A 27032-nucleotide genomic window follows, 5' to 3' on the forward strand; every position below is an offset into this window, starting at 1 on the left:
AAAAATACTGAATGAACAAAGCAATGAATAAATGAGAGAAAGCTGGGGAATATTATCTCTCTGTTGCCTCAGATAACAAAGATGACATGCCCCATACTTGCTCCTCTTCTCAAAACCCCTCCTTACCTCAGTTTCTATGAAACCTTACTTCACCAGCACTTCTGCTGCACTTCCTCCTGCTCCTGTCTCCTAAACTGGCTCTTTATCCCCTGGGCCCCTTACTTCTGAGTTTCAGATACAAATTTCCAACTGTCTGCTGGACATCTCCATTCAGTCTGAATGCCTTAGACATGTACATAGTTGACTATTAAGTAAGACCTACTTCATTTGTGTCTTCTCCAGTTACTAAGCCCTCATCAGTACCCAGGACAGATCTGGGCCCTAGCAGGTATTTTAAAGATGCCTGCTGAAAGAACAATCATCCCTGACACCCCAGTGCTTTTGCATGGACAAATTTAGTATTAGAGTTGCCAATCCATTTCCTCTTCAGTCTTTTTGCCTCCCAATTGACATCAGCACTATTCAGAGCAGTCTGAGGGGTCTCCCTAGGGAATCTGCTTAATTTGCCACCTGCTGTATCCTTTCAGTGACTCACGCAACTCCCCTTCAAGACAGGAAGAAATGGGAGAAGAAGTGATGTGGGAGAGGGCCAGGAGAAAAAAAGAGAAGCTTGAAACAAGATTATACTTAATATATCCCCAGGTAACAGCAAGCAAAAGGAAATGATTGTTAGGTTTTATATTAAGAAATGGCTGGTGATAAAAATAGGACCCTTGTCAGACAATTTGAAGAAAACAAATGGTTAATAAATGTATAGATGATTGTTCAATAAGTAATCAGAGAAATGCCATTTGAAATAATGAGATACCATTTTAATCTATTAAATTAGCTAAACATAAACTAAGATAATATTCGATGCTGGCAAAGGTAGAGTACAATAGGAATCTCACTAATGGAAGTCTATCAAAGGGTATAATCTGAAACTGAGGAAGAGTTTTATATACAAAGATGATCACTGATCACTGCAATGTGATCCATAACAGCCCCAAGTTGGAAAGTAGTTAAATGTTCAAACAATAGAGAACAACTAAACTTTGAGAGGCCAGAACTTGTACCTCATTGTTGTGCTGCTGTTCAGAGTGACCACAATATGGTAAATGCAACAAATACTGTTAATGAATGAATGAATGAATAGATATGGTACATTTTGCTTGTAAAATACTATGAAGTCATTAAAAATATATTTTAAAAGATTTTCTAACAACTTTAGCTGTATTCATGTCATAGCTTTACATTAAAAAAGACAAGATATAAAATTAAATATACATCATGACCTCAATTATGTTGAAAATTCATAGAAAAGAAACCAACCAGAGTGTCAGTAAAATTTTCTTCTTTATGTTTGTATATAATCTCAAAGTGTTTCTAATGAGCATATATTACTTTTATAATTAAGAAAAACTAAACTCATAATGAACACTGGCAGTTGCTATTATTATGAATAATCCAGGGAGAAGGAAACATGGGAAAAAATATGGAAGACAAATCATAAGTTGATCATTGTTGTAGATGGATGATGGTAGTCAAGTACTCCTTAGTCTTCCTGCTTGAGTGTATGTTTGAAATTTTCCATTATAAACAGCTAAAAAAAAAAAAAATAGTAAGGCCTAAAACAGCATGGCATCTGGGGAAAGTATAAGCAGTTCCATTTTCACTGAAGTGTAAAGTACAATATTATATGGATTCTAAGATGCCCTTTTTTGTTTCACATTTTAACATCTCTGAAATAAGGATATACCTTACAATTGATAGCATTTTCAATTTTCAAAACACAGTACTTAAAACAGGAAGTGAGGCTGGAACTAGATCATGGAGGCCTTGAATGCCAGGCACCTGGACACTGTCCAGAAGAGAACAGGGAACCACTGAGGGATTTAGTGGTACCCACCCAACACAGGGGGCTTCTAGGTGGCACTAGTGGTAAAGAACCCACTTGCCAATGTAGGAGATGGAAGAGACACATCTTACATCTAAGATGTAAGGTTCTATCCCTGGGTTGGGAAGACTCCCTACAGGAGGGCATGGCAACCCACTCCAGTATTCTTGCCTGGAGAATCCCATGGACAGAGGAGTCTGGTGGGCTACAGTCCATAGGGTTGCAAAGAGTCAGACACAACTGAAGTGACTTAACAGGTACGCACCCAACCTGTTGTGTAGGGGACGTTCAGTAAGTGTGTGCTGAATGGTGAGGCTTTTGAGGATGGGGAAACTGCTGCTTATGCCAAGGGCCAGGGGACACCGGGACACTGACTTTCATGGGAGATGAATTTGAGGCCTTGCTGTCTCCTCCTTGTCATCTCATGAGTCCCATTTCTCTCCAGTGTCATCTCATGAGTCCCATTTCTCTCCAGCTCAGCAGGGCAAAACCATTAGGTGGTCTTGATAAAGACAAACCTGAGAGAAAGATAAACCTTTCTCTCTCCAAATCCCCAATTACTTTCATTTTCCTGATAGTAAGAAATATTTTCCCAGAACCTGAGCCAACAAAAGCTAAATAAATGTAAATGTCCACAAGCCTGGCTTCCATGGTACCTTCTGACATGACCTTTAAAACCTTTTTAGCCAAAGACAAAACCTTGGGCTAAAGCCTGGTCCAGGGACCCCCTTATGAACTCATTTCTAAACAGAGACATACGGAGTTAATATATACAGGGCAGCTAATAGGCTAGAATGAACTCCCTAGGACTTCTGGGACTTAACTTAGAAAGACAGTCCAGGATCTCCAACCTGCCCTGGGCTGGGCTTTCCCTTTGGTCTCATAGCTGCTTTCTCTTGGGAGTTGGCCTGAGTCACCATAGCAGACAAGCCCCTGAGGATCATTTGCATACAGGTGCCACAGTGTTCTAAAAATAGAATAAACACTCAGCTCTACAAAGCAAATGCCTTGAAACTTATTTACAAGGGAGGGGAGACCATCATGTAAAGAGGGAGGAGGGACCTGTCAGAGGCAGCCTGACAATAAGGGAGCCACATGGTACAGGCTGGAAGTCAGGAGGCCTGGGTATGATTCAATTCTACCACTAACTTGCTTTGTGGGTTTATGAATACCAGCTCCCCCACCTCACCCCTCACACTCTGGGCCTTGGGTTTTCCATCTTTAGATGATTTTTAGGGCCCCTTCTAGCTCTGTAAAGAGCAATAGTAGTAGTAATAACAATAGCAAGAGTAATAATTGCTAGCATGAATTGACTACCTACTAAGTGTTAGGCAGTGTGACAAACATTTTTTTCTTGCATTATTCATCAACCCTCACAATCAGCTCTTTGAGGCAGGTAGGAAAGAAACTGAGGCACAACATGTGTTAGTACTTGCCCAAACTAACAAACTTTGGAGGTAGGAGTTTAACCCCTGTGCTAAAGTGACTTCCAGAATACTAAAATGTTACATTTATTCCTGATTGTTTTAATCTAACAGTTTCACTGCCTTAAGTTTATGCCATCTCTTACATTCTCCTCAGGTTCTAACCATCCTAGGCTGTTCCCCAGGTCCCAAACATTGTGTTCTTCAAAGCCTCCTTGCTTTTCTGATACTGGCCCCTCTGACTGGAATAGCCTGATCCCCTGCCCTGCTGAACTTGTCACCACTTACCAATCAGAATTCAGTTCAAATGCTTCCTTCCCAATTCATTTTCTCCAATACCCACAAGCAGAAGTGATGACTGATTGCCATTTGTTGAGAATAAGAGCATGCCAGGTACTATGCTAATTCTTACAACTTTTTGAGAGCGGTTCTATTATCACAACCATTTTACAGATGAAGTTCCTGAGGTTAAATACTTGCCTTAGGTCATATAGCTAGATAAAAATCTGAATCAGACAATCTGACCTCACAGCCTTCCTAAGCCCTTTTCTACCCTCTCTCTAATGAAATCACGTATGAATTGCCAAGGTGACTGTCTCCTCCACCAGACTACAAACTCTTCTAGTTCTTCTTTTTTTTTTGCTTTGCTTTTTGTTCTACAGGATTAACTGAATTGCTGGAAAGTAATTTGGAGCAGCATAGAAAAGATGAAAGACGAAGTTCTTCATTCTGTCTAATCTTTCTCTGCCATTTAAATCCCTTTAGGAGCGGCTTCCCTGGTGGTCCAGAGGCTAAGACTTCATGCTCCCAGTGTAGGGGGACTGGGTTTGGCCCCTTGTCAAGGAACTAGATCCCATTTGCTGCAACTAAAAGTTCGCCTGCCACAACTAAAGATCCCAAATGCTGCATGCTTCAATGAAGACTGAAGATCCCACATGCTGCAACTAAGACCCAACAAGGCCAAATAAATAAATCAAAATAGTTTTTAAAAATCCCTTTGGGAATAAGTATATATATTTAATTATATACCTTGGCACCATTTTAGTTTCCATCTCAGGAGTGTGGGTGAACCACCTCCTCCAAGAAGCCACTTAAAATCCTCATTCTCATCATCCCATTAATTTTACTGTCCTTCAGCATTTATACTTCATTTAATTAAACACAGTAAGTATTAATGAGTGGGTTCTGTGAGGGGCAGTGGTTAAGAGTCTAGATTTGGGGGTTAAGCACATCTGAGTTCAAATTCCAGTTCTGCCACTTCCTGGCACCTGACCTTGAACCAGATCTAAGTCAGAGCCAACTAGTTAGCTGCAAAGCAAATATCCTTTCTTTGGTGGTGTTGGGAGGATAAAATGAGATGAATGTTGTGATAGTGCTTGGGCAGCTGTAAAGTTCTGAATAAACATTAGTCACAATCATTTAATTGACACTTTGTGCTTTTAATCTGTGGTTCTTCCCCTGGTGTCATATGCAGGACAGGCCTTGGATTCCCGGAGAGCTGGAGCTGTAGAAAAGTGTGAAGAGAGAGGAATCCAAGAAAGCAGGGATGCTAACTGCCTGAGCAAACGTCCCTGGAAGAAAATTAGAGGTCTAATTATGCCTCTGCTGGTGGTAAATTTCCAGGCCAGCCTTGGGCTCAATCAGTTAACACAGCAACACAGCAGTAGGGGAGGACAGTAGCCAGAGAGAACGTTTTCTCTCCCCACAAAATGGCATCTCATGGGAGCCTGAACACAAAATCCAACCTTAGAATCACCTCTGATTTTCTCCAATCACTCTTTTTCTTCTCTCTTATTTCCCTTATCTCTTCCTCCCCAAGTCCCAGCAGAGAAAACTGAAAGCTTCAGCCAGTTTATGGCACTGTGGGTTCAACCTGAAGCCCTATTAGTACCATCCCTGCAGAAGAGGCTGGGGTGTCCTGGAATGGCTCATGGCAGCACTTAACTATTGCTGTGGTTAGGTCTCAGTATTTATATGCAGAAATTGTGTGGTCCAGTGGGAAGGGCCCAGGCTTGGAGGTGAGTCACCAAAGTTGGGGTTCGAGTCTCATGTAATCCAGCTATGTGACCTCTGATAAAGCACAAATGCTTTACTTCTCTGGGCCTCAGTGTCCTCATGTATATAATGAGGATGACCAGACCTCTCAGGATCAAATGAGATCAGATATACCAGATGATCTGACCAGACTAGTGTCCAGAGGGCAACGAAAGGACAGCAAGTAAGAAAGCAGCATGTCCATTCCAGAGAGGCTAACCTGAGAGAAAGCCCAGGCCTCCCAGCCACTGATGGGCAGAACTGTCCAGAGGAGGTTCCCTGGGGGGCAGTAAAACTTAATCTGGGGCCAAGGGAAGGGTCGGGCATGGTGAGGTGCATAGAGAATGCTGGCCTTGACTTTGAGAGGTATAAAGTACAACCTGAGAACTCAATTTCATTTTAACAACTTCTACTGAATGCCTACTCCTTGCCAGGTCCTGTGCTGTGTGATGGAACTGTGGATCTATATCAGACTTGGCCCTTGTCCTCAGGGAGCTTTCAATCTGAGAGGAAGACAGAGAAGTTCCAGATACATGCAATATAGCTGGTAAGTATGAGAACTAAAGGAGGGGCCCTAAACCCAGGCTCAGGGAGAGGTGGGTCAGGAAAACAGTCTCAGAGGAGCTGAGACTTGAACCGAGTCTTTAAGTCAAATGGAAGTTTGCTGGTGGGAAATGAGGAGGAGAGGTCATCTCTGGAGAAGGGGAAGGAAGTAGCAAAAAATTGTATCCTAACTCTCACAGAAGAACTGTACAAAAAAGACCTTCATGACCCAGATAATCACGATGGTGTGATTACTCACCTAGAGCCAGACATCCTGGAATGTGAAGTCAAGTGGGCCTTAGAAAGCATCACTATGAACAAAGCTAGTGGAGGTGATAGAATTCCAGTTGAGCTATTTCGAATCCTGAAAGATGATGCTGTGAAAGTACTGCACTCAATATGCCAGCAAATTTGGAAAACTCAGCAGTGGCCACAGGACTGGAAAGGGTCAGTTTTCATTCCAATCCCAAAGAAAGGCAATGCAAAAGAATACTCAAACTACCACACAATTGCATTCATCTCACACAATAGTAAAGTACTGCTCAAAATTCTCCAAGCCAGGCTTCAACAGTGAACTGTGACCTTCCTGATATTCAAGCTGGTTTTAGAAAAGGCAGAGGAACCAGAGATCAAACTGCCAACATCCGCTGGATCATTGAAAAAGCAAGAGAGTTCCAGAAAAACATCTATTTCTGCTTTATTGACTATGCCAAAGCCTTTGACTGTGTGGATCACAATAAACTGTGGAAAATTCTGAGAGAGATGGGAATACCAGACCACCTGACCTGCCTCTTGAGAAACCTATATGCAGGTCAGGAAGCAACAGTTAGAACTGGACATGGAACAACAGACTGGTTCCAAATAAGAAAAGGAGTTCATCAAGGCTGTATATTGTCACCCTGCTTATTTAACTTCTATGCAGAGTACATCATGAGAAACGCTGGACTGGAAGAAACACAAGCTGGAATCAAGATTACTGGGAGAAATATCAATAACCTCAGATATGCAGATGACACCACCCTTATGGCAGAAAGTGAAGAGGAACTAAAAAGCCTCTTGATGAAAGTGAAAGAGGAGAGTGAAAAAGTTGGCCTAAAGCTCAACATTCAGAAAACGAAGATTATGGCATCTGGTCCCATCACTTCATGGGAAATAGATGGGGAAACATTGGAAATAGTGTCAGACTTTATTTTTGGGGGCTCCAAAATCACTGCGGATGGTGACTGCAGCCATGAAATTAAAAGACGTTTACTCCTTGGAAGGAAAGTTATGACCAACCTAGATAGCATATTGAACAGCAGAGACATTACTTTGCCAACAAAGGTCCGTCTAGTCAAGGCTATGGTTTTTCCAGTGGTCATGCATGGATATGAGAGTTAGACTGTAAAGAAAGCTGAGTGCCAAAGAATTGTTGCTTTTGAACTGTGATGTTGGAGAAGACTCTTGAGAGTCCCTTGGACTGCAAGGAGATCCAACCAGTCCATTCTGAAGGAGATCAGTCCTGGGATTTCTTTGGAAGAAATGATGCTAAAGCTGAAACTCCAGTACTTTGGCCACCTCATGCGAAGAGTTGACTCACTGGAAAAGACTCTGATGCTGGGAGGGACTGGGGGCAGGAGGAGAAGGGGATGATAGAGGATGAGATGGCTGGATGGCATTACTGACTTGATGGACGTGAGTGTGAGTGAACTCAGGGAGTTGGTGATGGACAGGGAGGCCTGGTGTGCTGTGATTCATGGGGTTGCAAAGAGTCGGACACAACTGAGCAACTGAACTGAATTGAACTCTCACAGCCAAGAGGAGCCTAAGGAGACATGACAATTAAGTGTAATATGGCATCCTGGATGGGATCCTGGAATAGAAAGGGGATATTAGATTAAAAAAAAAAACATTAAGGAAATATGAATAAATTGTGGATATCAGTTCATAATAAGATATCAATATTGGTTAATTAGCACAAATGTACCATACTAGTGTAATAAGGTAATAAAATGAGAAACTGGGGATGGGGTAAATGGGAACTCTCTGCAATACTGTTTGCAAAATTTCTGCAATCTAAAACTATCCTAAAAAATAAACTTTGGGGTTTTTTTAAAGCACATCCTATGTTTGGATTGGCAGTTTGGAAAACACAAGGGTGCAGTGTGGACTGACTGAAAGGTGAGTGACTGAAGATGGAACTGGGAAGGTAAGGAAGGGCCTGGAATGCCAGGCAAAGCAGTTTCCTGGGCATGGATGGGCAGCCCTCCCTGGTTTAAAGCCATGCAGTGACAGTGATCAGCGAGCATGTGAAGAAAGCAAGGCTGAGGGCAGGGAGATCCATTCAGGCTCCAGATACAGTCTAAGGAGAAGAGAACAAGAATCTGAGGTAGGAAAGGGACAGAAGGACAGCCAGGCTCAGATTGCCCTGGTTAATATTTAGGGCACAGAACTGAGGAGGGGATGCATACAAGAGAAATTTGGAGGATAGAACTGATAGTTTTTATGAACAACTGGATAAGTAGGACCAGAACTGAGAACAAAGGGCGACCCTCAGTTTTAAGCTAGGGGCAGTGGTTGGGGTGCTCAAGAAAGGGAGCATAGGCACCCGCTTGGACTTGACCCCTCCATCGTCTCCCTCCCCACCACCTCCTGGGCCTGAGCTCAAAGTCTCTGCGTCATTAACACAGAGTCGACAGACTTCACAGAGGAAGGTGAGACGCACAGGCATAGAGAGAGGATAAGAGTTTCCAGCTGTCACCTGGCAACCCAAGGTGTGGGGCAGTGGTGTGGGGCCATGATGTGGGGGGAGGGGGAGTCTGCAGAAGGAAGGAATGATAAATCCTCAGTTGAATGGCCTCCCTGACACCTCCCCCTGCCCTTAGCAACCCATCAGGCAAGACCCCAGCAAGCGAGGAGAATGTCCTGCTTTTGAAGGCATCCAGGCATCTTCAAGGGCAGAGCACTGCTGCTCTCTCCACCCCATTGAAAATGGGAGTAAAAGGTCCGCAGCTCACATCTGATTTCCCTGCTGATGAACCCCACCCTGTACACACCATGGCTCCAGTCTTAAAAATGGCAGCAACCAAGGCTAGTCACATAGTACAGCACAATGGAGCACTCATGAACTCATCCTGCTCCACCATTCTCTGTGTGACTGTGGGCAAACTTACTGACCACCTGATATGTCACAGGCACCATGCTAAGTCCTTTCCTTTTATTCTCTCATTTACTGTGCTACTAAAGTAGCTGTTAATGTTATTCCCATTTTACAGCTGAGGAAACAGAGGCTCAGAGACATCGTTACTTGTCACACTGCTGGGGCCATGTTTTCATTCTACCTCTACCACAACTAATGAAGCTCCCACCCATCCTCATACTGGAAGAATGCGCTCCTCACCGAACACTGCATTAAGCGCTGAACCACTGAATTACAGACCTGTTTATCAGTGAGGCCCATCAGAATCACCTGTGAAGCTGTAGAGGGTGGAGAGAGACAGGGCTGGTAGAAAGGGAGAGAAGCTGGAAAGCTAACGGGGGATAGTTTGAAACAGATAACCCATCCCTTTCTGAGCGTGTTTCCTTGGAGACGCAGCTCCAATTTTCAGCTATGACACTGACTCTCAACCAGCTGTGAGGTCCTTGGGGCATCACAGAGCAACCGAAAGAGTGGTGAAGGCAGTCGGCTGTAAAAAGAGCACAAGTTCTGAGCCCCTATTGTGCCATTTACTAACTTTGATGATATTTGTTCAAGTCTCTTAACTTCTGAGTCTGGTAGTTTTGTCATCTGTTCTGTGCTCCATCATTGTGGTGATTTTCTTTTAAAGGCATGTAAAATAACTGTACAATCTATAGTTGTTGCTCAATGAATTATAACTCAACAATATTTTCACCATCTATTGAGTGCTTTCTGAGCACCCAAGTCATTACATATGTAATGATATAACAAGGAGGGTGGGGTACAGAGCGTCATACATGGGTTTTGAAGTCCAATGTACATGTGTGCTAAGCCGCTTCAGTCATGTCCCACTCTGTGCAACCCTATGCACTGTAGCCTGCCAGGCACCTCTGTCTGTGGGATCTCCAGGCAAGAATACTGGAGTGGATTGCCATGCCTGCCTCCAGGGGATCTTCCCGATCCAGGGATTGAACTCTGGTCTCTTACGTGTCCTACATTGGCAGGCAGGTTCTTCACCATTTCCACCATCAGGGAAGCCCCTAAAGTCAGAAAAACCTGGATTAAAATCTGGAGTCTAGAGACTTCCTAGGTCCAGTGGTTGGGACTTCGCTTTCCAATGCAGGAGGTGTGGGTTCAATCCCTGATCTGGGAGCTAAGATCCCACATGCCTTGGGGCCAAAAAACCAAAACATAAAACAGAAACAATATTGTAGCAAAGTCAATAAAGACTTTAAAACTACTCCACATCAAAATAAAAATCTTTAAAAAAAAATCTGGACTCTACCACCTACTATTTTAGTGAATTTAAGTAAACTACCTAACTTCTCTGGACCTCAGTTTTGTTGTTCTTGTTTAGTTACTAAGCCATGTCCGACTCTTAAAGACCCCATGGACTGTAGCCTGTCAGACTCTTCTATCCCTGGGATTTCCCAGACAAGAATACTGGAATGAGTTGCCATTTCCTTCTCCAGGGTATCTTCCCAACCCAGGGATCGAAACTGTGCCTCTTGCATTGGCAGGTGGATTCTTTACTACGGAGCCAACGGGGAAATGTGGACCTCAGTTTGCTTATCTATAAAACAAGGATAATAACAATACCTACCTAGCTCACAGGATTGCTGTGAGAATAACATGAGTTGCTAAAAGCACTCAGCACAGTGCTGGCCATTAGGCAGTGCCATTGTCAGCTCACATCAACCCTGCCGGAGGTATTATTAGCCCCATTTTACAGGTGAAGATATTTTACATAAATGGTGGTTGCTGTTTATTGCCATAATAACTATTGATGTGTGAAATGGAGAGGGAGGCCTTCTGAGTAAGAAAGCAAGATCCTCCAGCCTCCGGGCCTCTAAAACCAGGGATCAAGAGGAAGCAAGACCCATATCCCTCCCCTGTGGCCCCCACACAACCACTGTCTGTAGCCTTTATTCCTCTATTCATGTCAGTCATGGCAAGAAGCCCCAGTCTGCCCAGCCATTTCTAATTACTGGGCTTTGATTCCCATACAGCTATGTATATCATCTTTTCTAGCCCTATTTTCTCCTCTCCCCTTGAAGGCTTTCCCTGGGCCTTCTGAAACCCACAGTTGGTCATCAGAGAAATCTCATTTTCCTCCACCTCTGGTCTGGATGTTTTCCTCACCTTCCTGCTGTGATTGAAAGCTGATTCTCCTTGAGGGCATGGCTTCTCCCAAATTGATGGCTGCTCCTCTCTCACTACCTCTGAATCTCTGGGCCAGAAAGTAGGACACATGTTATTGCTTTCCACCCGAGCCTGCAGAGCATTCTCTTTCCCTCCTTCAAAAAACAATATGTCCTCCAGCTTTGGGTCTTACATTATGAGATTACGCCACCCACTCATCCCTCTGCTGACCAGTGAGCAGTTCTTGCTTCATGTTACTCTCTCCATAATTTTTGGTGATTTCATAGCCACAGAGGTGAGCTTTCCCACATCTTCCCTCAAGTTCCTCTTCTCCCGTCATGCTGATCTCCATCCCTGCCTCAGCCACTCACAATTATGCCCTCCACTTTGCTGGTACCAATAGGAATTTCAACCTCCTATTCTCAGATAGCTATGATCTTTCTAGTTCATTCCTTCTAGATTCCCAGCTGCGAGTCTCCAACCTCTACCATCTTTTCACTGCCTTTACATCATACCTCCTTCTCTCCCCAGCTTGAATTCTAGGGCCAATTATGACACTGGTTTCCCGCACACACCTCAGACTCCGTTGGTCCTCGATTCCTTTGTCATACCCATTCAGCAAAACAATACTTTCATTAGAGCCAACTCTCTGCCTCTGCTATGACTGCATCCACAGCGCAAAACATGGTCGGAGCAAACACACAACTATGCTCTGAATTTATGAATTTAAATTTATGATCACTAATTTCAAGTGGAGCCTTAATGCTAATCAGCAATCAAATTAAATTTCCCTAGCCTATTCCCTCTTCCACCTTCTGAGACGACTTTCTCCTCTGTTCTTGCATCTTTGCGTCCCCTCTCCCAACCTCACTCTCAGCTGACGACCTTGCTTCCTACTCCACCAAAAAAGTGTATCCAAGAGAATTCCCACCAGCACATGTAGCCCCTAGCTGCGTGTGTGTGTGTGTTAAGTCACTTCATCGTGTCTGACTCTGCGATGCTATGTCTGTAGCCTGCCAGGCTCCTCTGTCCATGAGATTCTCCAGGCAAGAATACTGGAGTGAATTGTCATGCCCTCCTCCAGGGGATCTTCCTGACTTAGGGAGGATCCTGATCGAACCCGCGTCACTTTATGTCTCCTGTATCAGCAGGTGGTTACTCTCCACTAGCGCCACCTGGGAACCCAACCCCTAGCTGCACCTGTGCCCATTCCTTCCAGCTCTGCCATGTTAATATGGATGCCCAGTCTGTGCTCCTAGCAAGGACTCACACTGTCATCCCACTCTCATCAACTCAAGGACACTGTCCTAGAAGCTCTCCTCTGTCTCCCACAACGTCAGTTTTGTTTTCTTTCTTTGTTGGTTGCCTGATTTGTTGATCTCTATTGAATTGTCCCACCAGCGCACAAACATGATGCAACTTCTCTCATCTTAAAAAACAAAAATCAGAAACATTTTCTGACTAACATCCCCCTTCATCTTCAGCTACCAAAAATCCTTAAAAGTGCTATGTACGCCTGGTCTCTCTAGTTTCTCCTGTCTCACTCTTAGCAGGCTTTCGTTGCCACTACTCCACCAAAACAGCTAGAGTCAAGGTTACCAATAAAATTCCTGCTGCTAGATCCAGTGGTCAATCCTCAGTCCTCATACAGGCTGAGCAGCAGCACTGGACACAGCTTATCTCTTCTCCCTCTAGAAAATTCTGTTTGGCTGCAAAGACCCTGCATTTTCCCCTTTCAGTTGTTCCTTTTCAGTATCCTTTGTGATTATCTTCCCAACATCTTCATGTTGGAATATCTCTGGTCTTTACTCCTTAGAATGTTCCTATCTTCACACCCTCCCTTTTTATCTTGTTTGGCTTCATGGTTTTAAATACCTTCTCTATGCTAATGACTTGCTAATTTATATCTCCAGGCAGGGCCTCTGCCCGGACCCGCAGATTCATTTATCCAAAAGCCTATTCTATATTTCTACTTGGTTATTGGACTTCCCTGGTGGCTCAGACGGTAAAGCGTCTGTCTACAATGCGGGAGACCTGGGTTCAATCCCTGGGTTGGGAAGATCCCCTGGAGAAGGAAATGGCAATCCACTCCAGTACTATTGCCTGGAAAATCCCATGGACAGAGGAGCCTGGTAGGCTACAGTCCATGGGGTCACAAAGAGTCGGACATGACTGAGTGACTTCACTTGGTTATCTAACAGGCATCTCAAATTTAACATAACCAAAACTCAGTACCTAGTTGTCTCCCCAAATCCTGATGTCCCCGAAGGCTTCCAGATCTGAGTCAGAGGCATCATTAACCTTCCAGCTACTCAGTCCCAACGCTTGGGATCATCCGTGACTCCTCTCCTTCCTTCTCTCCCACATCCAATTTAACAAGAGACCCTGTCAACAATATTTTCAAACCATACACGCTTTGACTACCATCACTGACCACTTTCACTCCCACTACTCCTACCCCTCTACTTCAAACCACAATCATTCCCAGCCTGATTATTACAACTCCTAACCAATCTTCCCACTTCTGCCTGTTGTTGTTTTATAATTTATTCTTGAAACAGACATACCCTGCCTCGGAGCAATCCTGTTAAATATTAAAGTGCAAGACACTAAAATATTCTGGAATTAGTAGTGATGGTCGCACAATTTTGTGAATACTATAATTCACTGAACTGTAAACCTTAAAAAGGTTAATTTTATGATATAAGAATTATATCTCAATTTTTAAAAGTTATTAAGTGCAACATGGATTGGATCCTGAAGCAGTAAAAGAACATTAGTTGAAAAACTAGTGAAATTCAATTGAAGTCTATTTAGCTACTAATACTGTATCAATTTTAAGTTAGTTTTGGCAAATGCACCATGGTTATATAGGGAAACTGGGTGAAGGATATATGGGAACTCTCTGTTCTATCAATCACTGGAAATTTCCTATAAATCTAAAGTTATCAAAAACTAAAGTTTATTTAAAAAAATATAAGTCAGATCATATAATTCCATTGCCCAAAATTCTCCCATCTCATCCAGAGTAAAGCCCAAAGCCTTCAAAGATTTTTCTGAGGAAACTCCATACTGTTTTCCATAGCAGCTGCTCCATTTTACATTCCCAACAACAGTGTACATGGGCTCCAAGTCTTTCGCAATGCTTCATATCATTTTAGCTTTATAATAGCCACCCTAACATGTATGAGAATATATTTCCTGATATTGATTTGCATTTCCTAGTGCTGCTGAGCATTTTGTCATATACTTGTTGGACCTTTCATATGTGTCTTTGGAGAAATGTCTATTCAAGTCCTTTGACGGAGCTACCATATGATCCAGAAATTCTACTTCTGGGTATGTATGTATTCAAAAGAATTGAAGTAAGAACCTCAAAGAGATATCTGCAATTCCATGTTTTTTGTTGTTGTTCAGTTGCTAAGTCATGTCTGACTCTCTGCGACCCCATGGACTGTAGCACGCCAGGACTCCCTATCCCTCACTATTTCCTGGAGTTTGCCCAAGTTCATGTCCATTGAATCACTGATACCATTCAACCATCTCATCCTCTGTATCCCTCTTCTCCTTCTGCCCTCATTCTTTCTCAGCATTAAGGTCATTTCCAATGAGTCAGCTGTTTGCATCAGGTGATCAAAGTATTGGAGCTTCAGCTTCCGCATCAGTCCTTCCAACGAGTATTCAGTGTTGATTTCCTCTACAACTGACTGGTTTGATCTCCTTGTTGTCCAAAGGACTCTCAAGAATCTTCTCAGCTTCTCTGGTGGCTCACACAATGAACAACCTGCCTGCGATGCGGGAGACCCCAGTTTGATCCCTGGTTGGGAAGACCCCCTGGAGAAAGGAATGGCTACCCATTCCAGTATTCTTGCCTGGAGAATTGCATAGACAGAGCTAAGCCAGGCTACAGTCCATGGGGTCAAAAAGAGTCAGACACAACTGAGCAACTAATATCTGAATCCCATGTTTACTGCAGCATTATTCACATTAATCAAGATATGGAAACAACCAAAATGTCCATTGATTTAGACAGATAAAGAGAAAGTGGTATAAACACACAATGGAATATTATTCAGCCTTAAAAAAGGAGATTTTTGCCATTTGTAACAACATGGATGAATCTGGAAGACATTATCCTAAGTGAAATAAGCCAATAACATTACTGCATAATTCTATTTATATGAGATATCTAAAATAGTCAAATAAAAGCAGAGAATAGAACAATGGTTTCCAGGGGCTGAGGGGAGAGGAAGTGAGGACTTGATGAATTTGCTATAAAGTTTCAGTTATGCAAGGTGCAAGTTCTAGAGATCTGCTGTAAAACGTAGTACCTGTGAGTTAGCAGAACTGTAGTATTTACTTAAAATTTTTAAGAAGGCAAACCTCATGTTAACTGCTCTTACTACTGAAAAAAAAGGAGGGGGTAAGAGTGCACAAGGAAACTGGAGTTGAATAAGTCTATTATCTTGATTGTGCTGATGGTTTCAGAAGTATCTGCATGTGTCCAAACCCATCGAATTATAGACATTAAATATGTACAGGTTTTTGTATAACAATTACACCTTTTGGGTTAAAAAAAAAAAAAAAAAAAACCCGAAGACTTACAAGGCCTCCAAGGCCCAAGACAATCTAGCCCTCCCACTAACTCCAGCTTCATCTGTGACCACTCTCCTGCTCCATCCCCCTGGCCTTCTACTGTCCCTGGAATGTGCCAAGCATACCCCTGCCTCCGGGCTTCTGCACTTGCCTTCCCTTCTGCCTGGGATCCTCTTCCTCCAAATAACCTATTCCTCCTTTAGAATTTTACTGAAAAGTGCCCTGCTCAGTGAAGTTCACCCTGACCACCTTGATTAAATTTATAAACAGCCCACCTATCCTAGCCTATCCCCCTTGCCTGCTGCATTTTCTCCGGAGTACTTATCATCACAGAACATACTGCATATTTATTTATTGCCAGTCTCCCTCCTTAAATCTAGGGGAATGTGGGAAAGGGAATTCCATTTGTTACTTTCACTGCTGTGTCTGTTGCACCTGAAACAATGCTTGGTGCACACAATGTAAATATTGCTGAATGAATGAATGAGTAAATAAATGAACAAACGCATAGAAGTTTGTTGTGGCTGGAAAGGATACGGCGAGTGGGAGGTGGAGCAGAGGCAAGAGCTGTGACTGGGAGATGTGGGAGGATTTCAGTCACCTCACAGAAAGAACATCCTACAAAGCACATGGCAACTGACCCTATCTCTTAATATCTGCCCTCATTTCAGCTTATGAGAGCCCCCTCTTGCTTGGAATATCTCTATTACACCCTCCCCTCTTGCCTTACCCTGCAATGCCCTCCCCCTTCCTCCCAGAGGTCTTTCTTACCCACTTTATATACTGAACTCTCCCTTCCTTGCATGCCACTGCATACACTCAGCACCACAGTTTATTTTATTAATATTAAAATGTTGAGGGTTACCAATGGTATTGATACAATCGAAAAGCAAAAGAGAGCAAGCACTTAAATACAATTTATGGTAACAGCAAAGAATACTGCAGAGAGTTGTTTAAAGACCACATCAAGTTGTCCACATCACTAATTTCCAGTGTTTCACAATTAGTAAAATACATAGCAGTGGCTCAGTGGTGAAGAATCTGCCTGCCAGTGTGGGTTTGATCCTGGGAAGATCCCAGGAGAAGGAAATGGCAACCCACTCCAGTATTCTTGCCTGAAAAACCCCATGGACAGAGAAGACTGGCAGAGGGTCCATGGGGTTGCAAACAGTCAGACATGACTCAGTGACTAAAACAAATGAAAACAAACAAAATATATAACTACATATCCCTGTAAGACACAAACACCTTCTCCCCGAGTTAGGGCAGTAACACAAAGCTGCTGACCCAACAGTTCAAGCATGTGCAGCAAATATCTTGGCTACTTCTTTCCTATAGCCATACAATTAAAAATTACACAAGGAGCTGTGTGGTTAGGGGAGGAAAACCAAAACAGTATTGTGCTCATTAAATAAAGAGAAGTGCTGATGAAAAATTATCAGCAACACACATTTTAGCCCTTAATGGTCTTCTGAATTGTTTTCTCTTCCCAACTAAACTGCATGTGCCATTAGGGCAGGGCTCTGGCAAAGCAGTCAGCCATCAACACCACTCAGCTTGAGAGTCAGAGAAAGCACTCAGGTGGATGTTCCTCAACTCCTAAAAAGGATGCAGAATCAGCTCAGATCACATTTAGACTTTCAGTTGCCACAAATCAACCCTTGAGAGTAACAGAGTTAATAAAAACAAGGCTACCAATGAAGGATCATTTACTGTGTACCAGCCACTAGGCTAAGTATTGTCTCATATTATTCTCTCAACAACACAAGGCAGATGTTACTAAAATTATCCTTATTTTAGAAAGAGGAAAGTGAAGTACAGGGAAATAATGGGACTTGAACTAGGTGACGGCAGCAGAAGTGGTTCTGGAGCACAGGTTGCTCCATCCAAAGGCCGTGCCTCTGATCACATGCTGTGCTGCTTCTTGAACAAGTAAATCATTGCAGGGATCTCAGCATGCAGCCGCAGAGTCAAAAACTGAGGTCAGCCTGGACCACAGAGGGAATGAATGAGACGGAGAGCCCTGGTCCTGAGGATGTTATTATATGCTAGAGCCAGCTTTCATTACCATAAAGCCACCTCCTCCATGGAGCCCTCTCGGACACTCTCAAGTTTAGAAGGAGCGCTCCCTCTCTAAACTCTCAAAACTTTCTGTACCTCTCTCAAGGCATCATTAATATTTGCAGCATCGTCGCTATTTCTGTACCTGTTATACCTCTCTTAACACCCGAGCACCACCCTCTCCTTCGAAGGAGGGATACTGTTTCACCAATCCCTGCAGAGCCTACCAGAGCCAGACACACAATATGGGTCCTTGAAAGCAATTGTGATTTTGCACACATCTTTTGCTTGTAAAGATCTTCCCCAGCACTAACCTGAAAACCTCTTAGCTCAATTGCCAACACCCAGTACAAATGGCCCCTTTTTGTGAAGCCTAAAATAGCTTTCCCAGGCAGAGATAGTAGCTTCTTTCCTGTGTTCCCACAGCACTTTCTTCATCCCTTTATATCACTTATTTTGTATTGTAGCTGTTTATTTGCCCTGTTATGACAGTGCCTGGCACATAATAGACATACATGTTTATTGAATGAATGAATGTGCAAATGGCTTGTGGGTTACTTCTCTTCCTCCCGCGCCAGTGGCAGGAAGGCAGTGGTGGTCCCAAAATGTGCAGCCCCTAGAAGAGCAGATCAGGATTGCTGGTTCACTCTTTTGCAAATTACAAAAGCAGACGATGCCCGCAATTCTGATTTGACCTCCCATAGTCTTTGTTGTGATTTTAAAAATCAGATTAAACTTCCTAGCAGCTGGTTCCTACCGGCTTTGGGAAGATGAAAGTATCAACATGTCTCTGCAGCCACACCAGGAAATTTGCTGCCTAGAAAAAATCGATTCTGAATATCATAAGAGCTAAGTAGGGAATGTGGTACTCAGCAATGTCTCCATATTCCTGAAGCCACAGGGACCTGTCACAGCCCACGTATTCCTGTTCAGCCTCCAGCCTCTTCTGTGCTGTCCATCGGCCTCTCTGTGGGTCTGCATTATGTTCTGGTGGCCAGATTTCAACTTCCTGAAGGTGGCATTAAGGACCCTGCAATGGGCCCTTAGTAAAGTCCTCTCTCTCTGGACCTCAGCCTCCTCATGTCTAAAATGAGACTGAGATGTGATAAGCTCCAAGCTCACAGGCTTGTTGGCACCAAACAAGATGGCAGACGTTCTCAGCAGGAAGTCTGAGCCTTTTAAGCCACAGACAGGACCTGTTTCAGGGAGTTAGCAGAGGGGGCTCTCATTAGAGACAAGGGGACCCGAGTCAGAGCCCTGAAAAATGGGGAGAATTTATATTAGGTTTTTTCCATGTTATTAATAGATGCTGTAGTAATCAGAATAATGGTCCCCGAAAGATATCCATGTCTTAATCCCCAGAACCTGTGAATATATTACCTTGCATGGGAAAAGGGACTTAGAAAATGTGATTAAGTTAAGGTTTTAAAATGGGCAAGATTATCTCAATCATTCAGGTGAGCCCAAGGTAATCATATGGGTCATTATAAGAGAAAGGCAGGAAGTCAGAGAGAGAGAGAGGCTGACAAAATTTACACAGCTGGCTAAAAGACGGAGGAAGGGATTGTGTGGCGCAGTGCCCCTTCCCCCAAAATCATCACCAACACAACAAAATAACTTGAATAATGGAAGTACGCACAAGCACCATAGGGACTGAGGATTTCAGAGGAGGGAGGTCAGAGAAAGAAAAAGAGGATGGAGAACAGCAATTCCAGGACAAGCCCGGGAGTGAGGACAGTGATCTTTAAATCCTTCACAAAACACAGAATTCTTGAACTCTCAACAGAAAAATGTTGGGCCAGCCAGTCCATTTCTCATTCTCTAAACAAGTAATTCCAGACACAAGAGACACACCTATTTTTAAGTCTTCCTGACAAGAAGGTCACCAAAAAAAAAAAAAAAAAAAAAAGCCTCGCTAGTGGGAGTGAGAAAGAGGACATTCTGGCCTTCCAGAGTGGAGGCCCCTTCCATTGCATCCCCTGACAGAGACCAGGCCTGGAGTGAGCCTTTTAAATTGTGAATAGAATTGAGCCTGAGCCCCAGTTGCAAGCTGGGGATGAGACCCAAGTCACAGTTTAGTGATTCCTGAGCTCAGCACCTCAGTGCTGGAGTTTGAAATAAGTTGATTTTTTTTTTCCTCATGGCCCTTATCACAGAAGAAATTAGATATTTTTCACTCATATACTTAGTGTCTACTTTGGCCACCTGATGCAAAGAGTTGACTCACTGGAAAAGACCCTGATGCTGGGAAAGATTGAAGGTAGAAGGAGAAGGGGATGATAGAGGATGAGATGGTTGGATGGCATCACCGACTCTATGGACATGAGTTTGAGCAAGCTCCAGGAGTTAGTGATGTACACGGAAGCCTGACATGCTGCAATCCATGGGGTTGCAAAGAGTCAGACACCACTGAGCGACTGAACAGTGACACTTAGCGTCTATCTCCCCCACTTCAATGAAAACTCCAAGAGAATAGAAAGAGTATTTCCCCACAGCTAGCACAGTGCCTAGCACAGAGGGAGTACCAGATAAATGTCTACTGAATGAATAAAAGAATGGAGTTCACTGTTTGGCTCTGCACAAGTAATTTGACATCTCTAGGCTCAACCACCTATATTGGTGGGGTATATATATACCTCCCTGGTGGCTCAGACAGTAAAGAATCCACCTGCAATGCAGGAGACCTAGGTTCAATCCCTGGGTTGGGAAGATCCCCTGGAGGAGGGCATGGCAACCCAGTTCAATATTCTTGCCTGGAGAATCCCCATGGACAGAGGAGCCTAGCCGGCTAAAGTTCATGGGATCGCAGAGTCAGACAAGACTGAGCAACTAAGCATATATACATATATGTATAATTTTATTTATTTTTGGCTGTGCTGGGTCTTTTTTGCTGCATGGGCTGCTGTGATGAACAGGGGCTACCCTCTAGTCGTGGTGCATGGGCTTCTCCCTGCAGTGGCTTCTTTCGTTGCAGAGCAGAGGCTCTAGGGCTTGTGGGCTTCAGCATTTGCGGCTCGCAGGCTCTTGAGCACAGGTTCAGTAGTTGTGGTACACAGGCTTAGGTACTCTGTAGCTTGTGAGATCTTCCTGGATCAGAGGTCAAATATCTTCCTGCACTGGCAGGTGGATTCTTTACCACTGAGCCACCAGAGAAGCCCAACCACCCATTCTTTAAGGAGATAACTACCTCCTTGGGTCAGAGGGAAGATGTGAAGACACAAAGAATGATTTAAAGCACATACAGGAAGAATTCACATGACTGACAATATCCATAATCCTGAGCTACTCAAAGCTTCATAGTTCTTGGACTTTCCTTTCCATGTCTTCCCTTGAACTTCACAACATCCCACGAGGCAAGAAGAGAGAGGATTATTTTCTCCTTTTGATCTTTGGGGAAACAGGTCCATGGAGGGGAAGAGTTACTCCAGATCACACAATGACCACACTGCAGGGCAGAGCCAGGACTAAAACCCAGGATTCCTGGGTTGGCTCCATCATCCCTCAGACCCCCAGACTCTTCCCTTCCCCCAGACCCAATAGCCCTCACAATGGGTAGTGGAAGGCCAACTCCCACTCTTCTCTTCCCACAGGTCCCCAGGGGTTGCCTGGCAACTAGCACCCAAGCAATAAGTGGCCTCTAGTCAGGTCTGTTGCTGTGTAGTTACCAATTCTCCCTCCTCCCTCCACACCTGTGCATGCTCTCACTCTCTATTAATGAGATTTCTCCCCTACCCTTACCTCCCCAGTCAGATTATCTTCTCTAGTCCACAGTAATTAACCTTTCTGGACACAGAAGAGGCTCTCAAGGACTTACATGGTGCGGGACGCTGAGAAACAAGGCACCACCAGTACCCTCACGATCCCCCAGAGGTGGCAGAAACTCCTTCTGTGAATGGTCCTGCACAGCAATATTAACCTCCTCTTCTTCCCTCTCCACCTTCCACCCTGACAATGGCTTTTTGAAATCCCCTGGGAGAGACTGAATGAGCTTGAGAAATTTAATTGAACGCTTCATACAGTGCTAATGAATCCCCGGATGCCATTCCAGCACTTCTGGAACCACAGGTGGGAAACCTTGGGAGGGAAGTCAGTCACTGTCTGCATGAGCGTCAGGAGCAGAGAGAGGACAGAACCTAACTTTTATTGTATTTTTAATACACAGTATTGCAGGCACAATACTATGTTATCACGTGTAGCTTCCCCTCAACAAACCTGTGAGACCTTTACAGTTGAGGATATTACCTACTCATAGAAGTGGAGTGACTTGCCAAAGCCTATATATCTGCCTGCTTCAGTACATGAAAGATATTAAAATACAATGACAAAGGCAATATTCAAATGCTTACATTTTAATGCATTTATGAACAGTAATATTTATTTTCTGCTACAGAAAGTACATATGCATACAAACACACACACACACACAAACACCTTTGCTAATTTTTTTTTAGCAAAAGCAATGTGCTTATGTCAGATCATATTAGATTGTCATTGATTTTACCTCAAAACATGGCTAACATTGAACTTGTGCTAGGTATTGGGGAAACATGTCTAGCCATTATCTGTGCTCACTTAGGCTCACTATAATTAGTATAGTCCTCAATCAGAAGCTTCTTTGTGGGTTTCTTTTAAAGCTACATATATATCATGGGGGTTCATTTTGTTAAAAATAGACAGTACAATCAATAAACCCACTTAATGAGGCACAGGAAAACAGCAAAAGCTCACAATGGGCTGAAAATGAATAAAAGAGTGAGGGAGCCGCCACTGCCAATCCCTTAGAAGGGCAGACTTGTCTCCTTCCACCTGAAGAAGTGTTTGAGTGTAGGATATACAACCATCTAATGTGGAGATCAAATGAAGACATCCGTGTCAATCCATATAGCAAATATTAGTATACACTGATCTTGTATTCAAAGATAATAAACTCTAGTAAGTTTCTTCAGCTCCCTAAGGAATGGTCAGGCATGTAGCCTCTGACCCATGTCAAGAACCTTTTATCTGTTGTCTAAGGTCTCTCTAACCCCCAAACTGCCACCCGACAGCCTCTCCAGCAAATTTCTCTTAGCATCCCCTCCCGGCTCTTTCTCGGCCTTGCTCCATTTTCACTGGATTGCTCGCCATGCCCCGGATATCCTGTGCTTTCAGCCCACTCTGTGCCCTGGCTGCAGGGAGGATGTCAGACTACACAAATGGAAGCACTGGCATACAATAGGCGCTTAATAAATGCTGATTGATCCTCACCATGAGGCAGTTAAAGCAGATCAGTGGTTCTTCAGTTTTACCCTACCTCAAAACACCCAGATGGTTTGTTATAGCACATTATTCGGCTATACCCCAGAGTTTCTGATTCTCTGGGTGTGAGGAGGGACCTGAGATTCTGCATCTCTAACAAATTCCTAACGGTGCTGATGCTGTTGATCTGGACACCACACTTCTAGAACCAATGAACTAAATGGTCTGCATAGTTTCTCCCATTTCCAGTGGTTTATGATTCCTTGATGCTTTTAATAGAGAATAAATAAACAAAATAAACTTTTATCTCTATATGAATTAATACTTAATATGACCACAAATGGAAACATGGGCTCTATAATACCTAATGGACACAGTGTAGAGGAAAAAAAACTCATAGTTTAGAATCAGAAGATCTGCATTGGAATCTCACTTTGTAGCTGTGTGGTCAGCTGAAGGTAAATTAATTATGCTCTGAATATCTGTCCCATGGGGTTGTGAGATAATATTAATACATGGAAAAAAATTGTAAAACAAAAAGTACTGTATACAGATTATACTAATAACATATATGCACAATGTATTAATGTTGAGTGGACTGATAATAAATAATACATTTTGAATACTTTAAATCACAGATTTTTAAAATTTCCAATCTCAACACTAATTCATTATCAAAAAGTATATGATGTACATGTTGCTATTATCATCTCAAATATGTATATATTTTATTAGTACACTGGTAAATACCAATAATAGTAGCTGTGGTAGCCAGTTTCCAAGATGGTCCCCAATAAACCTCATCTCCCAGGACTCATACTTTTGTATAGTTTCTTTCTACACTGAATTAGTGACCAATAGCATACTCTACGGAGAAGGCAATGGCAACCCATTCCAGTACTCTTGCCTGGAAAATCCCATGGACGGAGGAGCCTGGTAGGCTGCAGTCCATGGGGTCGCTAAGAGTTGGACACGACTGAGCGACTTCACTTTCACTTTTCACTTTCATGCATTGGAGAAGGAAATGGCAACCCACTCCAGTGTTCTTGCCTGGAGAATCCCAGGGTCAGGGGAGCCTGGTGGGCTGCCGTCTATGGGGTAGCACAGAGTCGGACATGACTGAAGTGACTTAGCAGCAGCAGCAGCATACTCTAATTAGAGACATCATCACTTCGGTTTGGTTTCTTGGATCTCTCCCCCTAGCTCCATGTCATTAAGACATTGTATGAAGAGAGCCATGTAGGAAGGAACAAAGGTCTTCTACTAAAGCCAGTGCCAGACACATGAGTAAGCCACCTTGGAAAGAAATCTTTCAGGTCCACTCAAGCCTTCAGATGACTGCAACCCAAACCAACAGCTGCCAGCAACCTCATAATAGATCACAAGCCAGAAACCAAGCCACTCCCAAATATTCAATCCACAGAACTGTGTGTTAATGAATTATTGTTGTTTTAAGCCATCAAGTTTTAAGGTGATTACACAGTGATAGATTATGGACACAGTAGCTAACATTTACTGTACATTTACTATGTTCCAGGGACTATGCTAAGCACTCACCAACCCTATGATATAGGTGTCATTATAATCCCCAAAGAGGAAAGCCTGGCCTAGAGAGGTTAAGTAACTTAGTCCAGGTTCCATGACTAGTAACTGGCAAAACTGAAATCTGAATCCAGGCCTATAACTCCAAAGCCCAGACTTTTGGTCACTCATCTGTATAATCCAGAATAAAATCTCTTGGACAGTTAAGCAGCAGAAGCAACTGAGTCCCCAGATGAGAGCAAATGTATAAAATCAGCAAGGGACAGCCCAGGGGCCAGACATGCTATAGCACTGAGGCCTAATGTCATAAACCCCAGCAAAGTTCTAAACTGGCCCCACTGCCCAGCCGTTGTACTAGCAAGCGAGTCAGCTCTCGGGAGTTGACTTCTGCCCAAGATGCCCAGGACTTACCCAAATCTGCAGCTTCACTCGCTTCTCGTGGCGGTAGACTGTCTTCACCTTAAAGTCGATGCCCACGGTGCTGACGAAGGCTGGGGTGAAGGTGTCATCCGCATAGCGGAAGAGGAAGGAAGTTTTGCCAACACTGCTGTTGCCAATGATGAGCAGTTTGAACATGTAGTCAAAATTCTGGTCAGAAGCATCTTTGACTCCAGCTTTACTATCAGTCACTGAAGCCATCTGCAGGAGAGACCTGTGGTCACTCAGGAACACATCTCCAGTGTCACTCTGAGTCACCTAACTTTTAATGGTCACATACCCATTCACACACTCACTCCCCACCCCAGCATCACTGAGGAAATACTCTACTCAGAATCACCCCCTCACTGAACCCGCCCCAAATGTCATCTCAGGATTGGGGTGGAACCCAGGATTGGGGTGGAACCAGCTCCTCCCAAATATTCCTTCAGCAAATATTTATTGAGCACACTGTTCTGAGTCAAGTCCTGTGCTGGGCACAAAGAATACAAATATGAATCAGACATGGTGTCTGACCTCTGAGTGGCCACAGATTAGAGTAAAAAACTCAAACACAGAGTAACAAAGCAGTGGATAAGTGATAAGACAGAGGGAAGCCTTGGCTGAGGAAGCTCATCAGAAGCACCTAACCCAGCCTGAAGACATGGTGGTCAAGGAGAGGCTCCTGCAGGAGACAGCTCCTAAGCTGAGTTTAGGAGTGGCTGGAGGGAGGAAGGTCAAGACAGCAAATGTTTGAACATTCCAGGAAAAGCCAACACAGGGCTCTCATTCTCCTGTTTCAAAAACATTTATGGCTCCCTATAGTTCTAAAGATCAAGCCCAAACTTTTCAACTTGACAAAGAACCAACCAACCAAAAAAGAAATTCTCTAAATTTTACCTTCCCCTAAGGCTTCTCCCTACCAACCTGTGCTACTTTTTATAGAATTATGCTGTTGTTGTGGTGGTTTAGTTGCTAAATCACGTCCAACTCTTTTGCAACCCCACGGACTGTAGCCCACCAGGCTCCTCCATCCATGGGATTTCCCAGGCAAGAGTACTGGAGTGGATTGTCATTTCCTTCTCCAGGGGATCTTCCCAACCCAGAGATCAAACCCATGTCTCCTGCATTAGCAGGTGGATTCTTTATCACTGAGCCACCAGGAAAGCCCATACCAAATTATACTCCACTCTAAATACACTGTTATTTCCTGCTTCTGTACCTTTAGCTATGTATTCTTTCTGCCCACAATACTCTTCTCCTTCAAATAAACTCCTATTGCACCTTCCAGATCCATGTGAAGGTTCACCTCCCCTGGGCAGGGCAGAGGCATGCACTCCAATACACTTGTACGCTCCAATAGCACTTGTATCATTTCAGAAACTGTTTACTATTCCAGCTTCTCCTTTAAACCAAGCCTCTTGGACCTAATGTATTTCATTTCTTAATGTATTTCTCTAGTTTCAGCACAAGTCCTAGAATGTAATCAGCACTCAGTAAATGTATACTGAATTAATAAAAGTCACATCACCACTCTGGGGCCCAATCTCATAATCTGGGAAATGGGGAGAACAATTTCTGCCCTGCTTTTCTCACAGGGCTATTACAGGACTCAAATGAGATAACAAGGAGTAAGATCTTAATAAACTGGTAAATCCCAACAAGTGTGAATATAAATTATTATTATTCCAAATCCTTCAAAGCCTAGCTCCTTCATTTATTTCCTGTTCATTTGCTCATTCATTCATCTGGCAAGTATTTATTACATGCCAGACCTTCCCTGAGACCTCAGTCTGAATGCCATCCATAATCGAGCACTTGGCCCCATAGTCTTACTTGCTTTTTTATTTCTTTTTCTGCAGGGACCCTACTTCTCCACCTGCCATCACTCCTGCTTAACACTGGGTACTCAGGCGGGCGGGGTGTGTCGTCAAGAGGAGGGCGG

At 43.6% G+C, this 27032-nt stretch overlaps 1 protein-coding gene across 1 annotated transcript in view; it reads right to left on the reverse strand.

Annotated features, from left to right (window-relative positions):
* Window positions 1-27032, reverse strand: part of RAB3B (RAB3B, member RAS oncogene family) — a 73317-nt gene that overhangs the window by 36785 nt on the left and 9500 nt on the right. Inside the window, exon 2 of the mRNA XM_018044093.1 lies at window positions 25082-25309. Within this exon, the coding sequence (XP_017899582.1) occupies window positions 25082-25309 (228 nt within the window). The remainder of the gene's footprint in view (window positions 1-25081; window positions 25310-27032) is intronic.

Source organism: Capra hircus, chromosome 3, assembly GCF_001704415.2.
Source record: "Capra hircus breed San Clemente chromosome 3, ASM170441v1, whole genome shotgun sequence".
Taxonomy (NCBI): Eukaryota; Metazoa; Chordata; class Mammalia; order Artiodactyla; family Bovidae; genus Capra; species Capra hircus.